The sequence below is a fragment of the Ovis aries genome, chromosome 22 (assembly GCF_016772045.2).
Source record: "Ovis aries strain OAR_USU_Benz2616 breed Rambouillet chromosome 22, ARS-UI_Ramb_v3.0, whole genome shotgun sequence".
NCBI classification, from domain to species: domain Eukaryota; kingdom Metazoa; phylum Chordata; class Mammalia; order Artiodactyla; family Bovidae; genus Ovis; species Ovis aries.
Genome location: NC_056075.1, coordinates 20170652 through 20191849, shown reverse-complemented (window position 1 = coordinate 20191849; position 21198 = coordinate 20170652). Strand labels below are relative to the sequence as shown.

The 21198-nt window shown below is 45.0% G+C and overlaps 1 protein-coding gene across 4 annotated transcripts in view; it reads right to left on the bottom strand.

The window, feature by feature from the left end:
- The window catches only part of CNNM1 (cyclin and CBS domain divalent metal cation transport mediator 1), a 69069-nt gene that overhangs the window by 20188 nt on the left and 27683 nt on the right, over positions 1-21198 (bottom strand). For 2 of the 4 annotated variants that reach the window (XM_042238952.1, XM_042238953.1), the window contains exons 2-7: positions 18855-18998; positions 14660-14800; positions 11952-12121; positions 10215-10314; positions 9821-9868; positions 6362-6424 (exon numbers count right to left, since the gene is read on the bottom strand). In XM_042238952.1, coding sequence (XP_042094886.1) covers positions 6362-6424; positions 9821-9868; positions 10215-10314; positions 11952-12121; positions 14660-14800; positions 18855-18998 — 666 coding nt within the window. The remainder of the gene's footprint in view (positions 1-6361; positions 6425-9820; positions 9869-10214; positions 10315-11951; positions 12122-14659; positions 14801-18854; positions 18999-21198) is intronic. The other 2 variants (XM_027960301.2, XM_042238954.1) reach the window with 1 other exon arrangement.

The window sequence follows — 21198 nt, the reverse complement described above, 5'->3', positions numbered from 1 at the left end:
ATGTCAAACACAAGCAACATCACTGTTGTGCTGGGAGGAAAAACATGTTTCTTTTTTTTTTTTTTTTAAGTAAAGACAATGCTATTGAAGCTTTATTCATAATATCCCAAAGGATTCCCAACAGCAAAAGATACAGCTGTCTTACAAAGGTTGGGTCTATAAAAGCCATCTTTAGAATGAAAAAGGAATCTTCATTTCATGACAAAGAAAGTCCCAGCTCATCTGACTGTTGTGCAAGATCAATGATTTTGTGTCCCAGAGCCTGACATTCCTCAATAGGTAGGATGCTGATGACTTGGCGTTTTGGTAATTGTGCACATACACTCAGAAGTTTTGGAGCAAGGGAAATGGAAATGCTTTTAATAAAAAAAAAAAAAGAGAAGAAATCAGTAACAGACGAGTGTCCCAGCAGCATGGCAAACTAGTTCAAGTTGTATAATTCCCCTTGGCATTTTCTAAGAGCACAGAGGCGCAGCTTGGGGGAGTGAAGAGAGAAAAATTCTAAGCACAGGGCAAAGAGGTCTAAGAGGCGATGGATTGTTCAATGATGCATGAAACTGACCACAGGATCCCTCAATAGGGCGCAGGCCTGGCTGTTGACATCTCCCTCGCCCATCTTGCTCTTACATCACGCTCTCAATTTGGGTGGAGAAGTGTGGCAAGCTCATTCCTGCAGACTTCGTGCGGTTTGCCTGTAAGGTACATCTGTCTTGGATGGCAAGTTGGAGTTTCTGAGGTTGGGTGGAGAAGACATTGGGGTAAAACTGGGTTGGGGTGAGAGAAGGGGTGGAAGAGGATTTTAAACTGAAGTCAGGGCTGGATGGAATCTCCCCTCATTCTGCACGGATAGGCAGGGGCCCTGAAAATCCAGACAACACACCTCTGAGACTCTTGCTTTACTCGTGACCCCTGTGCCCAGAGCTCTCACGACTCTATCCCAGGAACAGGAGCCACACATAGAAGAACACCTCATTCTCCTTTTCAGTCTGGGGATGTGAGAAGAGGTAAGGTTCAGCAGCTGCCTGCTTACATCTGTCCGAGTCTCACTGAGGACAGAGAGGAACAGCCCAATTTGGTCATCGTCACTATGCCACAGGCCATCTGTGTTTCTAAACTGGATGCGGGAATTTAATTACACAGGCTTATAAGAGTACAAACTAGGATTATTAAAATTCATCATTCTGGGGTACTATTCAACATCAGACAACCAAATGCCAAAAGCTCTCTGTCAAAGCTATAATGTGAACTCTGCAAATCAGCCCAAGTTAGGAGCCCAGATGAACTTGCTCACGTTACATGGAGCTTTAATGGTTCCCAAATGTTGACTATGCGAGAGCCGACCCAAAGGAATATTTCCACTTACCACATTTCACAAAGTAAAAAGATTATTTTTAGGTACTTCCTTTATATTCTGGGGAAAAAAACTATCCTCACTGATCTCAAAGTACATTACAAATGCAACTGGGCATTGAAAAAGGACCCTTGCTCGTGGCCTCTCTCTTGCCTTTGTTCTTTCATGGATTCAGAAGGACTGTCATGGGGAACTTGAAATCACCTCTACCATCAGGAGAAGAAAAAAGGAATGAATCCGGGGAGAGGGAATGATAACTGTAGTGGGGCTGTGTACTCTCAGTGGTTTTATTTTTAAATAAAAACACCTGCAAATCTGGCTAATCGCAGCACACTCTGGAGGTAATCCACACACACTCTGCTCTCCTCATTTCACACTAAGGCTCGACTAGAAGGAAACTGCCTATGAGTAATAGTGGCAATATTTGGAGTAGGGACCACCAGCCTCAATCTAAGGTGAGTACCATAGTTCATTAGCACAGCTGCTTTCAAAATGCAAACAAGTCACAGCCCTCTAGAGGGCACAACAGGCCCACATTCAGAAACACAGGAAGGTCCCAGGCAATAGAACAAGGCCTAAGAGAGTTGGATTCTGGTCCTCAGCCCTCTGCATCCTAATTACACATCTGACATTGACCCAACCGCTTAATTTCTTAGAGTTGTTTCCTTACCTATTGTCTCCAAACAATTTCTGCCCATCTCCTAAGGTGGTTGTGGGGATTTAAAAAATAACCAAGTCTCTTAAAACTTAAACGCCCACTTAATTTCCAGGGACTCCCCTGGAGGTCCAAAGGTTAGGACTCTGTGCTTCCACTGAAGGGGGCATGAGTTCGATCCCTGGTGGGGGAACTAAGATCCTGCCTGCCATGCGGTGTGACAAAAAAATAAAAAATAAAAAAGATGGGAGTAAGACATAATAATGAAGACCTCAAAGACCTTTTAGAACTAACACCCAAAAAGATGTCCTTTTCATTATAGGGGACTGGAATGCAAAAGTAGGAAGTCAAGAAACACCTGGAGTAACAGGCAAATTTGGCCTTGGAATGCGGAATGAAGCAGGGCAAAGGCTAATAGAGTTTAGCCAAGAGAATGCACTGGTCATAGCAAATACCCTCTTCCAACAACACATGTCCATGTCTACACATGGACATCACCAGATGGTCAATACCGAAATCAGACTGATTATATTCTTTGCAGCCAAAGATGGAGAAACTCTATATAGTCAGCAAAAATAAGACTGGGAGCTCACTGTGGCTCAGATCATGAACTCCTTATTGCCAATTCAGACTCAAATTGAAGAAAGTAGGGAAAACCACTAGACCATTCAAGTATGACCTAAATCAAATTCCTTATGATTATACAGTGAAAGTGAGAAATAGATTTAAGGGACTAGATCTGATAGATAGAGTGCCTGATGAACTATGGATGGAGGTTCGTGACATTGTACAGGAGACAGGGATCAAGACCATCCCCATGGAAAAGAAATGCAAAAAAGCAAAATGGCTGTCTGGGGAGGCCTTACAAATAGCTGCAAAAAGAAGAGAAGCAAAAAGCAAAGGAGAAAAGGAAAGATATAAGCATCTGAATGCAGAGTTCCAAAGAATAGCAAGGAGAGATAAGAAAGCTTTCCTCAGCGATCAATGCAAAGAAATAGAGGAAAAGAACAGAATGGGAAAGACTACAGATCTCTTCAAGAAAATTAGAGATAGCAAGGGAACATTTCATGCAAAGATGGGCTCGATAAAGGATAGAAATGGTATGGACCTAACAGAAGCAGAAGATATTAAGAAGAGGTGGCAAGAATACACAGAAGAACTGTACAAAAAAGATCTTCACGACCAAGATAATCATGATGATGTGATCACTCACCTAGAGCCAGACATCCTGGAATGTGAAGTCAAGTGGGCCTTAGAAAGCATCACTACGAACAAAGCTAGTGGAGGTGATGGAATTCCAGTTGAGCTATTTCAAATCCTGAAAGATGATGCTGTGAAAGTGCTGCACTCAATATGCCAGCAAATTTGGAAAACTCAGCAGTGGCCACAGGACTGGAAAAGGTCAGTTTTCATTCCAATCCCAAAGAAAGGCAATGCCAAAGAATGCTCAAACTACCACACAATTGCACTCATCTCACATACTAGTAAAGGAATGCTCAAAATTCTCCAAGCCAGGCTTCAGCAATATGTGAACTGTGAACTTCCTGATGTTCAAGCTGGTTTTAAAAAAGGCAGAGGAACCAGAGATCAAACTGCCAGCATCCGCTGGATCATGGAAAAAGCAAGAGAGTTCCAGAAAAACATCTATTTCTGCCTTATTGACTATGCCAAAGCCTTTGACTATGTTGATCACAATAAACTGGAAAATTCTGAAAGAGATGGGAATACCAGACCACCTGACCTGCCTTTTGAGAAACCTATATGCAGGTCAGGAAGCAACAGTTAGAACTGGACATGGAACAACAGACTGGTTCCAAATAGGGAAAAGAGTATGTCAAGGCTGTATATTGTCACCCTGCTTATTTAACTTCTGTGCAGAGTACATCATGAGAAACGCTGGGCTGGAAGAAGCACAAGCTGGAATCAAGATTGCCGGGAGAAATATCAATAACCTCAGATATGCAGATGACACCACCCTTATGGCAGAAAGTGAAGAGGAGCTAAAAAGCCTCTTGAGGAAAGTGAAAGTGGAGAGCGAAAAAGTTGGCTTCAAGCTCAACATTCAGAAGACTAAGATCATGGCATCTGGTCCCATCACTTCACGGCAAATAGGTGGGGAAACAGTGGAAACAGTGTCAGACTTTATTTTTTTGGGCTCCAAAATTACTGCAGATGGTGATTGCACCCATGAAATTAAAAGACGCTTACTCCTTGGAAGGAAAGTTATGACCAACCTAGATAGCATATTCAAAAGCAGAGACATTACCTTGCCAACAAAGGCCCGTCTAGTCAAGGCTATGGTTTTTTTCAGTGGTCATGTATGGATGTGAAAGTTGGACTGTGAAGAAAGCTGAGTGCTGAAGAATTGATGCTTTTGAACTGTGGTGTTGGAGAAGACTCTTGAGAGTCCCTTGGACTGTAAGGAGATCCAACCAGTCCATTCTAAAGGAGATCAGTCCTGGGTGTTCTTTGGAAGGACTGATGCTAAAGCTGAAACTCCAATACTTTGGCCACCTCATGCAAAGAGTTGACTCATTGGAAAAGACTCTGATGCTGGGAGGGATTAGGGGCAGGAGGAGAAGGGGACGACAGAGGATGAGATGGCTGGATGGCATCACTGAGTCGATGGACATGAGTTTGAGTGAACTCTGGGAGTTGGTGATGGACAGAGAGGCCTGGCGTGCTGCAATTTTTGGGGTCGCAGAGAGTTGGACCTGACTGAGCAACTGAACTGAACTGAAGACATAATATATGTAAATTAATGTATCTGGATAATACATCAAGTATGGGGCCAGAATGTGCCCAGAACTGCTTTCTGTAAATCCAATGAGTGGGGCTTCTTCTTCTGCTGATATGGAACAGAAGCAAGAATGACTGGAAATACTAAATTATAGGATTATACTGATGAACTAGAACTAAGTTTTTTTTAAGTAGGAAGTTATCATTAACTAGGTTTTCTGATGAGCTGAGGGTTAATTTTTAAAAAGCACATCCCAGCTCTCATGCTTTCTTTCTTCTTCTTTTTTAATGCTTTGATCTTTTTAGTTGAAAATATTTTAAAAATGTGCATCTTCCCTTTCTGCTGAAACTAAAGAGCACATCATTCATCTACCAAGACTCCCCACGTGGGAAGGATCCTGAAGGTCCATGATGTGGTCGTTTCTAATTTTGCTGGCACATGGGAGTGACCACTCAGCTGGTGAGGGCACCAGAACGGCATCTCCGATGGGCCACTCTCCTGTAGTCATCATAAAGGCATGAGCTCCCACAAAGTGAGAAAAAAAAATTATTTCTTGGTGGAAAATCACCATGAAGTACGAGAGAAAACTGATGAAATTGGAGAAGGTGGTTAATTTGTCTTATACAGATAAACATGGGAACCAGATGGTTTTTGATGGAAAACTGCGATTTGTGAGAAAGTAGAAGTCAATATAAATAGTTCTGAAGTTGCAAATTTGGGGGTTTGAGGTCTCAGCCTATTTGAATGTTGAGAATCTACTATATACACAGTGAAATACAACTGATTTCTTGATGATGAGGCTATGGTGGGGCCTCAGAATCACTACCATAGCATTGGAATAAGGAAGACGGGTGTAGCGGGTGTGGGGAATTGGATTGTGCTTTAACTTCAGGGTGACTTAAATAAATCCTTAGTTTGTTCATTATTTGCTCTATGAAACTTAGAGATCAACTTCTAGGGATGGAAAAAAAAAAAAAAACCAAGTTCTTAACCGATTGTTCAGACTTAGTACATTCTACTTCATCTTTGAGTTATAGTATGGAGCTGCTTTACCTGATTAAAAAGAAATCAGTAACTTTTCATTAACAGGAGAGGTTAAACTAATGAAAAGTTCTGAAGTTTTTAATATAGCATCCTTTGTGGGAGCAGAGCCAGAGAGATTATGGTCACTACATAGTAACATTTCTAGGAAGATGAGGTGGGGTTAGTGGTTAACTGAGGTCAGAGACCACATAGAAGAAAAGACAGAAGAAAAATGGAAATAAAGCATAGCCTTTCATTGTTTTCTCCTATTTTTCATCTGCTGCACCTCTTATCCCTCCTTTCTGCAGTCAGACAAACGATAAGGAAAAACTCACACCATTCCTCTCCAGCCCTCCCCATTTCTCACATGGATGCACACAGACATATCCCTGGGGGCTAAGTTCATGAGTGACACCACTGCACCAGCCATGCTTGGGCAGTGAGTACCAGTATTAGCAATGCATTGTGCTATGCCTTTGTCCTTGGCCTGTCTGTTGGGAGAGGCTAGTTTTCATGCACGACAGTGGCAGACACCAAAGGCCTCTTGTAAACCCCATGGATCTATGGAGATCAAGACCCCATGCATGTTTACCTGGGGAGCCTGCCAGAGAGTCCCCTCTGCTGAAGGCGAAGGTACGAGACACAGAGACGGGCACTTAAGAGTCAAGGATTTGTGAGTTGTGAAGGGGAAGATAAACACAAAAGGAGAGAGACAAAAAGCAAAGTGGGTGAGACAGTCTGCTCCTGGATCCTCACAACATCCCATTTCTCTGCCAAAGGGAGTCTTGCCTCTGGAAACATGGAAATTGCATCTTCTCACAGTCACTCTCCGGAAAGAAGAAAATAAACAGATTTTGCTGAAGTTCTTCCACAAAGATGCACAATAATCTCAGAGGGGATGAGACCCACCAGTGACAAGAACAGGCAGTGCCCCAGCAGGGAGTATGCCTGGGCAGTGTTTCGTCTGAGACGCCTTTTTGAGCCAGCACATGTGTTGGGAGCCCAGCAGTGCATCCCCGTGGGGCCCTCCGGACTGCCTGAGGGCTTCTCACCTGCGGGAGGGCTGAAAGCAAAATGCAAGCTCCTGCTAGGGGCATCCTCGAGGAAGAGGAGGCCATCTTCTGCCTCGGACTCCTAGGAGTTCCCTCTGTGGGCACAGTGCTGGGGAGGAACCGTGCACAGCCAGAGCCTTGGGACACAGGAAGGCAGTTTCTAGCAATCTTAATGTGAATCAACTTGATAAACTAAATCATAGTCACTTCTTAGCCAGTGTAAGTGCTCCAAAGCACCTCTCTTCCTATCACCTTTTCCTTCTCTCTCTTTCTCCATAGTCTGAAATGGTGCTGGCTATAACTTGGGGCCTGGATGGAGTGGAATGTGTAGTAATATTCCAGTCCTTCACCAACCTTGATCCTGATCGAGCAGTATTTCCGGGAGGGAATCTGTCTTTATCCCTCTGATCATTCCCAGAGTCCCTTCCAAGAAACTAAATGAAGTCAGTCTGCAGGTGACAGGACTCTGAAATAGGTGGCTTTGGCAGTCTTGGTTGCTGCACCCAATGATTTGCCTGAAATTATCCAATAGTGTAAAGGGGAGAGGGGAGAGCTTTATCCTACCTGATAGTCATTTATTTTGTCAAGTAATCATTTTTTGTCAAGGAATATTTAAATGGGCTCCTAGTGTTGCAAGACACACTGGAATAAGAAACCCCATTGTTTCAAGAAGAATTCTAGTGCTTCCGGTCCACAAATTAAACATGTCTCAGTCAGGCGAATAGGAGACTTGTTCTCTCCCACTTCCACACCCCTGTGGGCATCTGTTCTGGTCACGCTGAGCTCAGGCCCATTCCTCCGGATTACCAGGCTCACTCTGGTCCTCCTGGGTTCCCTGGCAATCAGAACCAAGACAAAGGAGACAGTGCTGATTGTGTTCCTTCACCCAGCACAGGAAAAGCAGAGCGACTGACTTAGAACCTCAGACTCAACTTTGAGGCATCGGTCAGAGGGCCAGTGTTCTGGCATACTCATCATCTCATTTATCACCCTCAAGGCTGACAAAGCTCTAGATTGGCATCAAAGACAGGGCTAGTTAGGTAGACTGAGACCCTACAAGAATCCACCACTTTGTGGTTCAGCCTTAAGCTCTTCCTTGACCTACCAGTAAGGTTCTTGGACAGTGAAAGATGCTGGGTGGCTGGACCTGGGCTGAGAGGTGGACTGGGAATAAGCAGGGGCAGGCGGGTAGTGCTGGTGGTCTTCGCAGTTATCCACACCTAACTCTATTAGGTGTGGAGGGCTTGTGGGGGAGAATGGAAAATGTCTCTATATCCCTACAAGCTAATTTGATTTCTTTTTCCTCCTGAAGATGGATAAATAAAGATGCTCAGAAGTGTGGAGAGGGAAAGAGAGGTTAACGTTTCTTTTTAGTTAACCAGTTTTGAAGGAGAGATTACTATTGCAGGTTTATTTTGTCTCAATGATAAAATGGATTTTGATAGAAAGAACTGGAGACAGGAAGGACTGAGGAAACCAGATAACATTTTCCTACTACTAAAAAAAATTTTTTTTAAAGAAAGAAAGTCATGTAAATTAGATGGGCTTGGAACCTTTACGCAGCAATTTACCCCTACAGTCCCCACTTCTTTTGGTCTTATGTAAAGGCCAACACCTCTAGGTAACACTTTGAATCGCAGTAGTCACTCTACCTTGAGCAAGCACCAATGTGATGGATGGTGGAGATCTCCTTTAGAGAACCAAGGTCTACTTGGTCCTGTAGACCATCCCTCTCCCATATCTTGACTTCTTGTTCTGTGAACTGATGCTTCCTTCACCAACCTTAATTGAGATTTGTCGGTTTATATAACAACATACCAGGGATTTTTGTTACAGCCCTCCTTCTACATATGTAAGACCACTCCTTGGGTGTGGGCAGCTATATCAATTTCTTTTAAGCTCTCTGTTGGGCCAGGATGGGAAATTACACTGTAAATTGTCCCAATATTCCCACGTAGAAACAACATCCTGGAACACATTGCATCTAAGATCTGTATTTCATTGTGCTGTTTGAACGAGTCAGGCCACTGGAATGCATTGAGGTAAATAATTGCATTGAGGTGATTCGGAGCAGGTCATTTCTTTAGTTTCTCTGTTAAAACAGTACCTACTTTTCAGGTGCCATGGATTGTGATTTCAAGCTTTGGGACCCTCTGATAAATCCCAATATAAAGTACTATGGAAGATTTTTTTTTTTTTAATGATGAGAAAAAACACCCATTTGGCATTAAAATGGCCACCATAAAAACTAAGAGCTGAAAGCAATGCAAAATTCAGACTGGTGAATCAAAGACAAATCTAGAGAAATAATGCTTTCTGGATCACACTTATTTCACAACAAATGCCATGCCCTCTAAACACAAGTACGATAACTGACGCAGGAAGCAGAGAAGGCAGAGCACAGAAGGGGCAGAGAACACCCACCAGCAGCCTGTGCCAGCCCCTGCCATCAGCATGCACGGCCAGCCACAGACCCCTCCCCACCTGCTGAGATGTGGTCAATGAGCAAAGAGAAGCAGATGAGCAACATACGTGCCAGCCTGGGGTTTACATCCCAAGATCTTGCTGTTACTGCTTACTAAATGCCACAGACACAATAATAGCATATTAAGGTCTGCAAGTAGAGGACAGAGGGTGGATTACCACAGCAGAGAAGGAACGGTTCAACCTCCAGCAGAGCACACAAAACATTCCCTGGCAGGTGACAGCAAATGGTGCCTCCCCTCACAACCTCCTCGCTGGTCATTCATCATTTTGCATACGAGCAGAGAAGCAGCAGAAAACATTCTAGACCCTCAGAAACTAAGCCCCCCACCCCACCCCCGCCATGGTTTGCGGGTACCTGGCAGAAAGCAGTGTTCCTGGCAGAGCATACAAAGAGGCTGCCAGCATTTGTGTTAGTCCCAGCCCAGGCTGAGAGTGGTCAGTCCGGGTCCCCAGACTGGGCTGAGGCAGGACCTCGGCAGGGAGGACGAGGGAGGGGTTTGAGAGATACATACGAAAGACAGAGGATCCAGCCAGACTTCCAACCTTCCGCACATCGTTATCTAAGGACAGAAGGATGCAGGGTGTTTCAGAGGCAATTCAGAAAACACACCTTCTTAGAGGAATTCTCCCTCTTCCATCCCACCCACAGCACCAGTCAACCCTGCAGAAACAGGTAATCAGGTGGACGTATAAAGAGTGAAATAAATGTGTCTTTTCATATTGAAAATTACCACATCCCTACCACTGTATAATGTTACAGTCTACCATGTACTTCCACTTCTAAAGTCCAGGAAGGTAAAAGGCTTGTCCGGGGTCCACAACAGCAGTCATGACTTGGAACCCAGATACATTTCCTCCACTAGCCCACTGCTTCCCCAATAAGCTATGGCTTGAAAACTGGAATACCTGAGCAAGCAGTGGTCATGATGGCTGGGACACCATAGTAGGTGAAGGCTCCGTTCTCGAAGCGAAGGCCTTCCTTACCAACCTCCACCTCCACTTTACCCTGGAGAAAGAAGGAAGTGTGCTAAGGGTGTGGACGAGCACTTCCAGCTCTTTTAGTGAAGACAACCCTAAGTACTTCTGTTTGGATAATAAGTGGACCTAAAATCTTATCACAGGAGAATGTGAATTCCATCCAGATATGTTTTGAAACAGCAGCTTTAACTTCAGGAGCCCTTGGCAGTAAAGTTCTTGCTTAGTTAATAAAGCAGTATCCAGTCATGAACATGCAAGCTTTCTTTGAAGACTCTAATGGCTCCTTCATGAGGCAGGTCCAGCTAGCTCAGGACACCATAAATCCCATAAACTTCCAGTGGTATAGTCTAAGACTAGACCATCTCTCTTATCTCTAGCTGAGATAAAGCCAGATTCTGTGAGAAGCTTGAGCATATGGTATGCTATTAGGGGTCTGAAACCGTGTATATGCACTGCACGGATTCATCCCAGACCCTACAAGGCCTGTACTATTTTTACCCCCAGTTTTATAGATGAATCAATTTTGAGGCTCATAAAGATTAAATAACTAAATCAAGGTTAGTTAACAAGTACCAATATTGGGATTTTAAAACTAGGTCTTTCCAATTTCTGAACCTACCCTCTTGCTCCTATATTTTACCCCCGCCAAGATTTATTTGAAAATGGTTACGTTTATATTAGGCATAAGACTCTACTCGCGTTCCTTGTGTTATATAAACAATGCAAACACCCTTCTCAATTTCCAACAGTAAAGAATGTGACTCCATTTCTGGAGAAGAAGGCATTTTAACGAGGCTATCTGGAAGGATGGGTTTGAGGCATATACTGTGTAGGAGCAGACAGGTGGCAGGGGGACTGTAACAGAGAGGCCCTTTCTAAGTCAATGTGAATTTAATTAGGATTTTAAGACAATCATTGTATTTAGGGTTCACCAGATTTTATCAGGAAGAGACGGTGAGTAGGGGCAGGGCTAACGGTGGAACCAAGCCAGGAGAAGGGGCTGGAATCATGCCTGACACTTATTTACAGGCTTCTCCACTTATTTACACCCTCTCAGGGCAGGGAGGATGACTGTACTCATGTGAGTACCAGCAAGATGCTGCACCTCTCTCATTTTCTTGTTTATTCCCTCATAGTCCCCTTTAGGAAAGGAGTAAGGCACTGCAATGGTTGAAGTGTGGCAGAGAGAGTGGACGTGTCCCATGTGCCTCCAGAGAGCAAAGCAAGGACCAGTGGGTGGAAATCAGAGATGGTGAGATTTTGCTTGACAGAGAGAAGAGCTTAAAACAAGGAGTATCTGAAATTTGGGAGGCAGTGCACAGTTGCATTCCTGGGCATGGCCAAGCAGAGACAAGAGGTGATAGGGATTTTGTAGGACACCAGTTTACGAAGTTCAGCAGCAGAACCCCTTGGCTGGGAGTTACCCACTGCACTCCCAACCACAAACATTGCTGACATCAGACTAAATGCCATAAAGATCCCATCACTCTAGGATGCCAGCCAGTCACACCTATCTCCTTCTGTGAGTCAGGGACAAACGCCCGCCCCAACTGGCCTTGCTCCCAAGGCAGCCTTGGAACCTGGCCCGGAGGAGGCGTGGGCATTCCTCTTCAGCCTGGAGAAGTCCTACCTTGCCCTTGGAGGGTCTAAGCCTTTCCCACTCACCTGCAGAAGCAGCACAAAGTAGTCCACGGGGCGGTTCCGCTGGTAGAGGTAGTGTTCTGGGGCCTTCTTGTTCTTCTCATCAAACTTCAGCTCCTGGATCACATTGGGATGTTTCAAGAGCCGGAGCAGGATCTTCTCCGAGAGGTACAGAGACTTAAACGGCTCCACTTCTAAAGGAGAGTGAAGGCAGGAGGAATCGGCAGCAGGGAGGAGTCAGGGTGGACACTACCAGAGCCATTCGCGCTCCACGCTCCATCCTGCAATTCCCTTGGGTGGGTGGGGGTGGGGGAGTGTCTTAAGCCCAAGTGTGCATCTTCGGGCCCTCTGGGGATATGGGTACCTGCACTGGCATTTCAGGTCCCTGTTTTGACAGTGTCGATTTTGTTATTAATTTTCTCGTTGACTTTATTTAAAGCTGCACGTAGACTTAAAAAAGAAGAGAATCCTACCATTTGTGACAGCATGGATGAACCTGGAGGAGCCAGGCACAGAGGGACAAATACTACATGATACCAGTTATATGATGAATCTAAAATAGTCAAATTCATAGAAACAGAGAGTAGAATGGGCTGGGAGACGGAGGTAATGGGGATACTAGTCAGAGGGTACAGAGTTCCAGTGATGCCAGATGAATAAATCCTAGAGATCTACTGCACAGCATATGGAGCCCAAGGACATGCTACACTGAAGACTCCTGAGAGGCCCTTGGGCAGCAAGGAGATCCAACCAGTCCATCCTAAAGGAAATCAGTCCTGAATATTCACTGGAAGGACTGATGCTGAAGCTGAAACGCCAATACTTTGGCCACCTGACGTCAAGAACTGACTCATTTGAAAAGACCCTGATGCTGGGAAAGATTGAAGGTGGGAGGAGGAGGGGATAACAGAGGGTGAGATGGTTGGATGGCATCACCTACTCAATGCACATGAGTCTGGGTAAACTCCAGGAGCTGGTGATGGACAGGGAGGCCTGGCGTGCTGCGATCCATGGGGTCGCAAAGAGTCGGACATGACTGAGCAACTGAACTGAACTGAACTTAAAATTTTGCTAAGATCTTATATTAACACACACACACACACACACACACACACACAGAGAGAGAGAGACAAATAGTAATAACACATATAGAAGGTGGCAGGAAACTTTTAGAAGTGATGTTTATATTTATGGCACAGATTATGATGATGGTTTTATGAATGTATGTGTATCTCCAAGCTCATCAAGATGTTTACATTAAATATGTATCATTTTTTGTATGTCAACTATATTGCAATATAGTGGTTTAAAAAGCAGCTGGAGTCGGACATGGATAAGTAAGCCATGTGAGTGCTAAGTGCTAAGTCACTTCAGTCGTGTCCAACTCTGTGCGACCCCATAGACGGCAGCCCACCAGGCTCCCCCGTCCCTGGGATTCTCCAGGCAAGAACACTGGAGTAGGTTGCCATTTCCTTCTCCAATGCGTGAAAGTGAAAATTGAAAGTGAAGTCGCTCAGTCGTGTCCGACTCTTAGCGACCCCATGGACTGCAGCCTACCAGGCAATGGCATCCCACTCCAGTACTCTTGCCTGGAAAATCCCATGGATGGAGGAGCCTGGTAGGCTGCAGTCCATGGGGTCGTGAAGCCATGTGAACATGACTAAAAATGTTTTTGTTTTAATGCTATGATCAAATGAAATACAGAGAATTTGATCTGACTTATTTGTATGATGTATATCTGTTGAGTAAAATGAAATTTCAAGTTAACAGGAACACTTAATTATTTAAGTGGAAAGTTCTCAATAAGAAGCATCATTGCATTGTATTTACATATTAATAGGTATTATTCTATACTATATTATTATGTTATGTTATACTATACTATTACATTATGGCATATCATATTTACAGATACATCTGCTTTGTTCTAGGAAGTCACATATTCAGTTGAGATCTGCATCAACATTGAAAGACTATATTAGAACTATAATTACATGTTAGATCAGAACTATATTACATGTTTAAAACCCTAAAGAAGCTCCAATTTAAAGTTTGCTACCTTTTAGCATCTGGAACAGTACTAGCATTCATTATGCACTCAATAAATACATGCTGGATTAATTAAACAGTGAACTTACTAATGTGTGTGATCGTTATAGGTCAGCACATTAATTAGGCATGAATGAGAAGATCAGACAGTTCAAAGAAAATTTTACCTTCTTTACAAGAAGGAGAAGTTTATCTTTGGATCCTCTCTTTTTTTTTTTCTCTAAAGATTCTGGGATTCACAATCCACGTCTGTATTTGAAGAACTCATAGATCACAGGCCTACATGGCCCCTGGAGAGTCCGGGCCCCAGGGCCTTTGTAGCTACATAGGACATCACCTGTCCCTCCCAGATGAACCCTCTGGGCCACCAACCCCCACCATGAAGCAGGTAGAGGAAGGGAAAGTGCAGTGGTGGATTCCTCAGCTCTTTTCTCAAGTAGAAGAGAGAAAAGCAGAGTTGCATCATACTCACTTACCCCAAGAAGATCGGAGGCTGAAAACGAGCAAATGTAGGGTCCTGTTGCCCCTGCCCAAGGATAACCTCCTCTTCTGGAACAGAGGTTCTCAGTCCCTGCACTGGACTCACGTTACAAGGTATTAAGGATGACTGGTGCCTGGGTCCCACCCTCCAGAGCTGCCTTGTCTGCCTGGGGTGGAGGTGCAGGAGGGCAGGGCCATCATACCTGTGGCCATGAAGCGGTGTGTAGCCAGCAGAAGCTGTGGCGAGATCTTCACCCTCATCTCCGAGTCGGAAAGCTTAAACAAGGAGAAGTCGTGCCGCTTCCTCTCCCTGTGTGGGACCCTCTGCTTTTTCCGATTGTCTGCTGTGGGGACAGGGGACAGACGGCAACCATCTCAGAGCCACTGTTGATTTTTGGAGGTTTCACCTGAGACAGGTCCTTTGGGACCATGGGGATTTCTGGAAAGTGTCAACAAGTCTCTGTATTAATTGCGCTGAAGTGGTGAACAGTGGAAAAGCGGAAGGCCAGCTTGGGGCTCCCAAGTTCAGGCTTCTAGGACTGGCTCCCCTGCTTATGAGCTTTGCAGCATCTCTAAGCATCACAGTCTTGTGTGCTTTAATTTATACAATAAAGTTAGTGATTAATCATAACTCTTCTCATAAGTTTAGTGCCTGCATGCTTAGTCACTCCATCGTGTCCGACTGTATTCAACCCCAGGGACTGTAGCCTGGCAGGTTCTTCTGTCCGTGGGATTCTCCAGGCAAGGATACTGGAGTGGGTAGCCATTCCCTTTTTCAGGGTCTTCGAAACTCAGGGAAAGAACTCAGGTCTCCTGCATTGTAGGCATATTCTTTACCATCTGAGCCACCAGGTTAACGATTAATCGTAATTTTTCTGCTCATCTCAGGTAGTTATTATGAGACTCCCATCAGAATCTATCTGTGAAATGCTTACAAATAACTGTATGCTTACATAAAGGCCTTCACACACAAGGGACTTGTGTTCTTAGCATCAAGGACTATGGCAGGGCCTGGGGGGTTTCTGCCTTGGCCATACTCCTGTCCCCAGAGCTGGACTCACCTGGTCTCTTCCCACTGATTTAAACCATGCTCTGAGCAGTACCTGAGGGATGTCACCCAAAGGAGGAGGGGGGTGGTCACTCCCTCTTTCCACTCACAATTCTCTTGCTTCAACCCTGGCCCCTCCACTGGGAGAGAATTGGGGGAAATTAAGGAAAGAAGGAGAAAAAATGCAACTAGCTCTATAATCCATAAAGGTGAGTTCTCCAGGTGGGGGCCTCAGGCAGGACTATTGTGATTATTGATTGAAAAAAATCTCTGCTTTTTCCAATTTAATTTTTCTCCCTGCTTTTAAAAATCTTGTCTATATATATATATATATATATATATATATATATATATTTATTTATTTATTTTCAGGGGGTGACTTCCCTGGTGGTCCAGTGGCTAAGACTCCACGCTCCCAAGGCAGGGGACCTGGGTTTGACCCCTGGTCAAGGATCGAAGTGGAGAAGGCAATGGCACCGCACTCCAGTACTCTTGCCTGGAGAATCCCATGGATGGAGGAGCCTGGTAGGCTGCAGTCCATGGGGTCGCTAAGGATCAGACATGACTGAGCAACTTCACTTTCACTTTTTACTTTCATGCATTGGAGAAGGAAATGGCAACCCACTCCAGTGTTCTTGCCTGGAGAATCCCAGGGACGGGGACACCTGGTGGGCTGCCATCTATGGAGTCACACAGAGTTGGACACGACTGAAGCAACTTAGCAGCAGCAGCAGCAGCAGCAGGGATCTAAGATACCAAATGCCACAACGAAGTGTTTGCATGTTGCAACTAAAAAGATCCTCAGGGCTGCATCCAAGACCTGACATAGTCAAATGAATCAATAAAAATCTGTTTTGGGGTAAAGGGTAGGCTTTCTTTGGTTATATGTCTCTTGCTTTCCCTTAGTACTGAGTAAAATATTGAAACTTTAGCCTATCTTAACCTGCGCTAGGGGAGCACAAAAGCAGATTAGGGTTTTTCTAAAGTTGGCCTGGAGCAAAACAGCAGTGCAGGGAACTCTCAGTGCAGGCTGAACAGACACAGTGGAAATGAAAGGGAGAGAACTCCAGGGGACGGGCTCCCTGGGACTCTCCCCCTCCTGATTTCGCTCTGCCACGTGACTGAGTTCCCTTCTAGAAGGAAGAAAGTGCCTTCCTCCACACTGCTCTTCTGCTCTCTTGTGGGCCTGCCTTGGACTCCCGGCCCCAGCTTTAAGGCTCCTTGTGTCTGGTTGCCACAAATGGTGAGATCCCACAGTGAGATCCAGGCCCAGCTCCCCTCGGGGTCAGGATCTGGGGAGAAGCAACACAGTAGTCCTGGCTCCTCAGCCTTCTCACCGTTCTTAAGGATTCATGCTTATTTATAGGAGTGGGAAAATCGTAACCCTCTCTTTTAGAGAGAGGATGGTTTAGCAACAGAGCAGCAAATATATCTATCAGACCATTTTATCTGGTCTGATAAAAGACCATCTATCTTTTCCATTACTAGTAAGTAACCTTCTGATTTATATGACGTGTTCGTCTAAATATTCCCTCTCTCTCCTGCATCAGAATACTACCAAATAGTTAATCACCGGAGAATCAGTTTCCTCTGATCTCCCTCTTCATTCCTTCTATTTTATTTATTTTTAAAATCATTTTTTTATGTGAACCATTTTTAAAGTTTTTATTGAATCTGTTACAGTATTGCTTCTGTTCTATGTTTTGGTTTTCTTGGCCATGAGGCATTTGAGGTCTTAGCTCTCCAAGCAAGGATTGAACCCATACCACCTGCGTTGGAAGATGAAGTCTTGACCACTGGACTGCCAGGGAAGTCCCCATTTCTTCTATTTTAATAGTGAGTATTGGAAGATCAGGTTGTTGAGATAAATGCCCTGCTGCTGCTACTGCTGCTAAGTCGCTTCTGTCATGTCCGACTCTGTGCGACCCCATAGACGGCAGCCCACCAGGCTCCCCGGTCCATGGCATTCTCCAGGCAAGAACACTGGAGTGGGTTGCCATTTCCTTCTCCAATGCATGAAAGTGAAAAGTGAAAGTGAAGCCGCTCAGTCGTGTCCGACTCTTCACGACCTCATGGACTGCAGCCCACCAGGCTCCTCTGTCCATGGGATTTTCCAGGCAAGAGTACTGGAGTGGGGTGCCAGTGCCTTCTTCGGACAAATGCCCTAGGAAGAGCTTACTCAGACTGTTGTCACTACTATTAACGTCAGCCACTAACACTTTAGTGTGAGTGTTTTCTCCAATATATCTATTGAGATATAGATTGGGATTTCTAAATCTAGAGCAGAGTGACAGTCAGAGGTGGAGAAGGGAGAAAGGATTGGGGGATGGAGAGATCAACCCCTATTTTAAGGTGATGAGCTGGGCCAGGGCTCCACTGCAACAGCAGACACCGTGGCGCTCCTGCTATGTTTCATCAAGGCTTGGCCCACCTTGGTCTGATCTCTTCTCACCCCAAAGGCAAGCACTCTTTCTGTACCACTCACTGCCTTAGAGTCTTGAAGTTTTTTCTACTAGGAGCTTGTCTCTGAACAGTTGCCTCTAGCAAACCAAGGACACAGATCTGGAATGGGTTCTCTGAGGGGAGGATGGGGACTGCTGTCCCACTTGATGACATTGGGAGGAGGGGACACTTACTGGCCTAGGAACTCCCATGGATTTGATAACACTCCCATTTTTGAGGAAAGCAGGCCTTTGCAATGTTTGTGAGCAAAGCTTTGATAAGTCTCAGTAATGAAAGCAGTCACTATCGCAGGGAGGAAACTGTGTTGTTCCTGAGGGGGAGTGGGAAGGAGGGTGAGGAGACAAGACCAGAGCCAGGGGTAGAAAGGGAGGAAGGGGGGACCAGGCAGCAGGGCTGAAAACACACAAGAGCAGCGTCTAAAAGGATGACTTAGTTTGGCTTAGGCCATGCTGGGTGATGTCATGAGTCTCGACAGCACGCTGATGTTGTTGTGAGTGAATCATGAGTGAACCCCCAGGGATGCCAGGGTCTGTGTCCAGGTGGACAAAGAGACAAACCAGGAACAACACAGGGGACAGAAACGTGGGCAGAGAGGTCATCCAAGGTGCACTTCATTTCCTCCATCCAAAGGCCAGGAGGTCCCCTTTTCATAGTCTTGGCTCTGTTCCTGAAGGTTCTCTCTTGATAAACATTTAGCTAGCATACTCTCAGCGACTCATTGGTGGTTCAAGCTGGGGCATCTTGCCATGCCAGGCCCTGGCAGGAGAGGGCTGACACACAGCAACACTTGGGGCTTGTCCTGACCCCCTTTCACACTGTCCATTAAATTAAGCCAGCTCTGAGAACCTCAGAGGAAAATACGATGGGTTTGGACAAGAGCCACTTACTGTAGAGGTCAGTTTCATCCAGGATCTCTGATTTGATGATCTCCTCTATGATGTCCTCCAGTGTGACGATGCCCATCACCTCGTAGAAGGGGTCCCCTTCTCCCTCGTTATTCACCCGCTGGACAATGGCCAGGTGAGACTTTCCTAGAGACAAAGGAAGTCACAGTGAAGCATCTGGGATATTTTCAGAGAACTTTCCTCGTGAGAAAACGATACTAAATTGCTCTCTGACCAATCTTGGGACTGAACCGCTGAACCCATTCCAGGATCTCTTTAAAATGTGAAGTTTGTGTACAACCTCTTATAAATGCAAACTTTATACTTTTATATCACTATCTCTTTTGAAGCAAGTTACTTGGTCTTCCCTGGTAGTCCAGTGATTAAGAATTTGTGTGCCAATACAGGGCACATGGGTTTGATCCATGGTCTGGGAAGATTCTACATGCCTCGAAACAGCTAAGCCTGTGTGCCACCACTACTGAGCCTGTGCTCTGGAGCCCACGTGCCACATCTAGAGAAAGCCCATGTGTGGGAACAAAGATCCAGTATAGCCACAAGTAAACAAATAAATAGAAAGTTACCTGATATACACAATGCCATTTCATCTCCTGTAATTTTCCTGGATTAAGAAGTATATCTAAGCTGAAGGAGGATGAATAATCTAATTGAGAGAATTAGAATTTGGAGTTAGAAGAACTAGGTTAGAAGCCTGCAAACCTCCTCGCCCTCATCACTAACTATCTTAGTGACTGTTTGTGCGACTCACCCTGGACAAACCAGTACATTAAACCTGTACTGAATCTCAAGCTTCTCATCCAGCATTAGCGGATAATACTAAAATGGTGATTTTCAATATGGCTCCCAGAGGCTTTGATATGCCTCCCATTGAGAAGCGTGGTCTAATCAACTCCCTTGAGTCTGGGCAGGCTTGTGACTGCTTCAATCAATCGAGAACAGGGAAAGTGCAAGTGTTAGTTGCTCACTTGTGTCTGACTCTTGGCGACCCCATGGACTGTAACCCACCAGGCTCATCTGTCCATGAAATTCTCCAAGCCCAGGGGATCTTCCTGACCCAGGGATCAAGCCCGGGTCTCCTGTCTTGCAAGAAGATTCTTTACCACCTGAGCCACCAGGGAAGCTCAGAGAACAGAGAAGTGTCTGCAATGAGGCTTCTGAGAATGCATCATTAAAGGCATATAGCTTCTGCTGCAGAAACACTCTAAGAAGTCTGATGACTACCATGAGGCCACCACGTGAAGGGGACCCAGGTTGGTGCTTAGGTGACAGTCCCAGCTAAGCCTGGTCTTTCTGCCATCCCACCAAAGTGCCAGACAGGTTAGAGAAGAAGCCTTCTATGGCAGTGGATCCTGCCCCACCTGCTGGCATTCTCCCCAGTCATCTAAGACGTTTCTAACCACAGGCACAATCACTGTGAAGCAGAGAGAAGCAAGTCCCACTGAATTCCTGACTCAGGAATCTGTGAGCATGATAAAATGGTTGTTGTTTTATGCTTCCAAGTTTTGAAGTGGCTTGTTAATAGCAGAGGTAACTAGGACAATCAATTTCCATCAAGTGATTGTGGAGTTCAAATGACCTAGTGGATGTGTCCAGGATCAGTTGCACAGATAGTCACTAGGGTAGTTAGGGAGGAGGGTCAGGGAGGTTTCCATGGTGTGAAGGCACTGTGTAAACTACAATATGTCATAGGCAGTTTAGTTAACTTACTGCCCAACAACTGACTAACAACAGTTAACAATTATTGAGATAACTACAGGCCAGGTACTATTTGGAGCACTTTACATGTATCAGTTCATTTCATCCTCATAACAACCCCTGAGACAAGTACCATTATTATTCCTATTTTACGAGCAAAACAACTGAGGCACAGGTTGGTTAACTAATAAGCCTAAAGTTACAGTCTGTAAGTGGCAAAGCTAGACTTTATGAACCCAGGTAAACTGGTTTTTGGTCCTAATCTAGAGACTGTCTTACCTGAGTCCTGCTTCACCTTGGTTTATTTTCATCCACTGATAGATGCGTTTTCTGGATCTGTTTCTAAAAGGACAATCTGGGTGGTTCTTTTCCTTGGCTAGGAGAACATCTCCTTAAATTAGGAGACTATCTAGGGTACTGATTCAGATGTCATTCTTGCGCCGCCTCCCTAAGAAAGGAAGTTCATGCCTTATCACTGCTACCCTGTATAAGCTTTTGCTTGCCCACTGTTAGAAATATCAGAGTAGTAAGCTTGCCAGGGCATAATTAATCCTTAAAATTTAAACAACATGAATTTCTGTTTCAAATGCTTCAAATCGCAAGATAGCTACTAATTGGGATTTTTAACGGG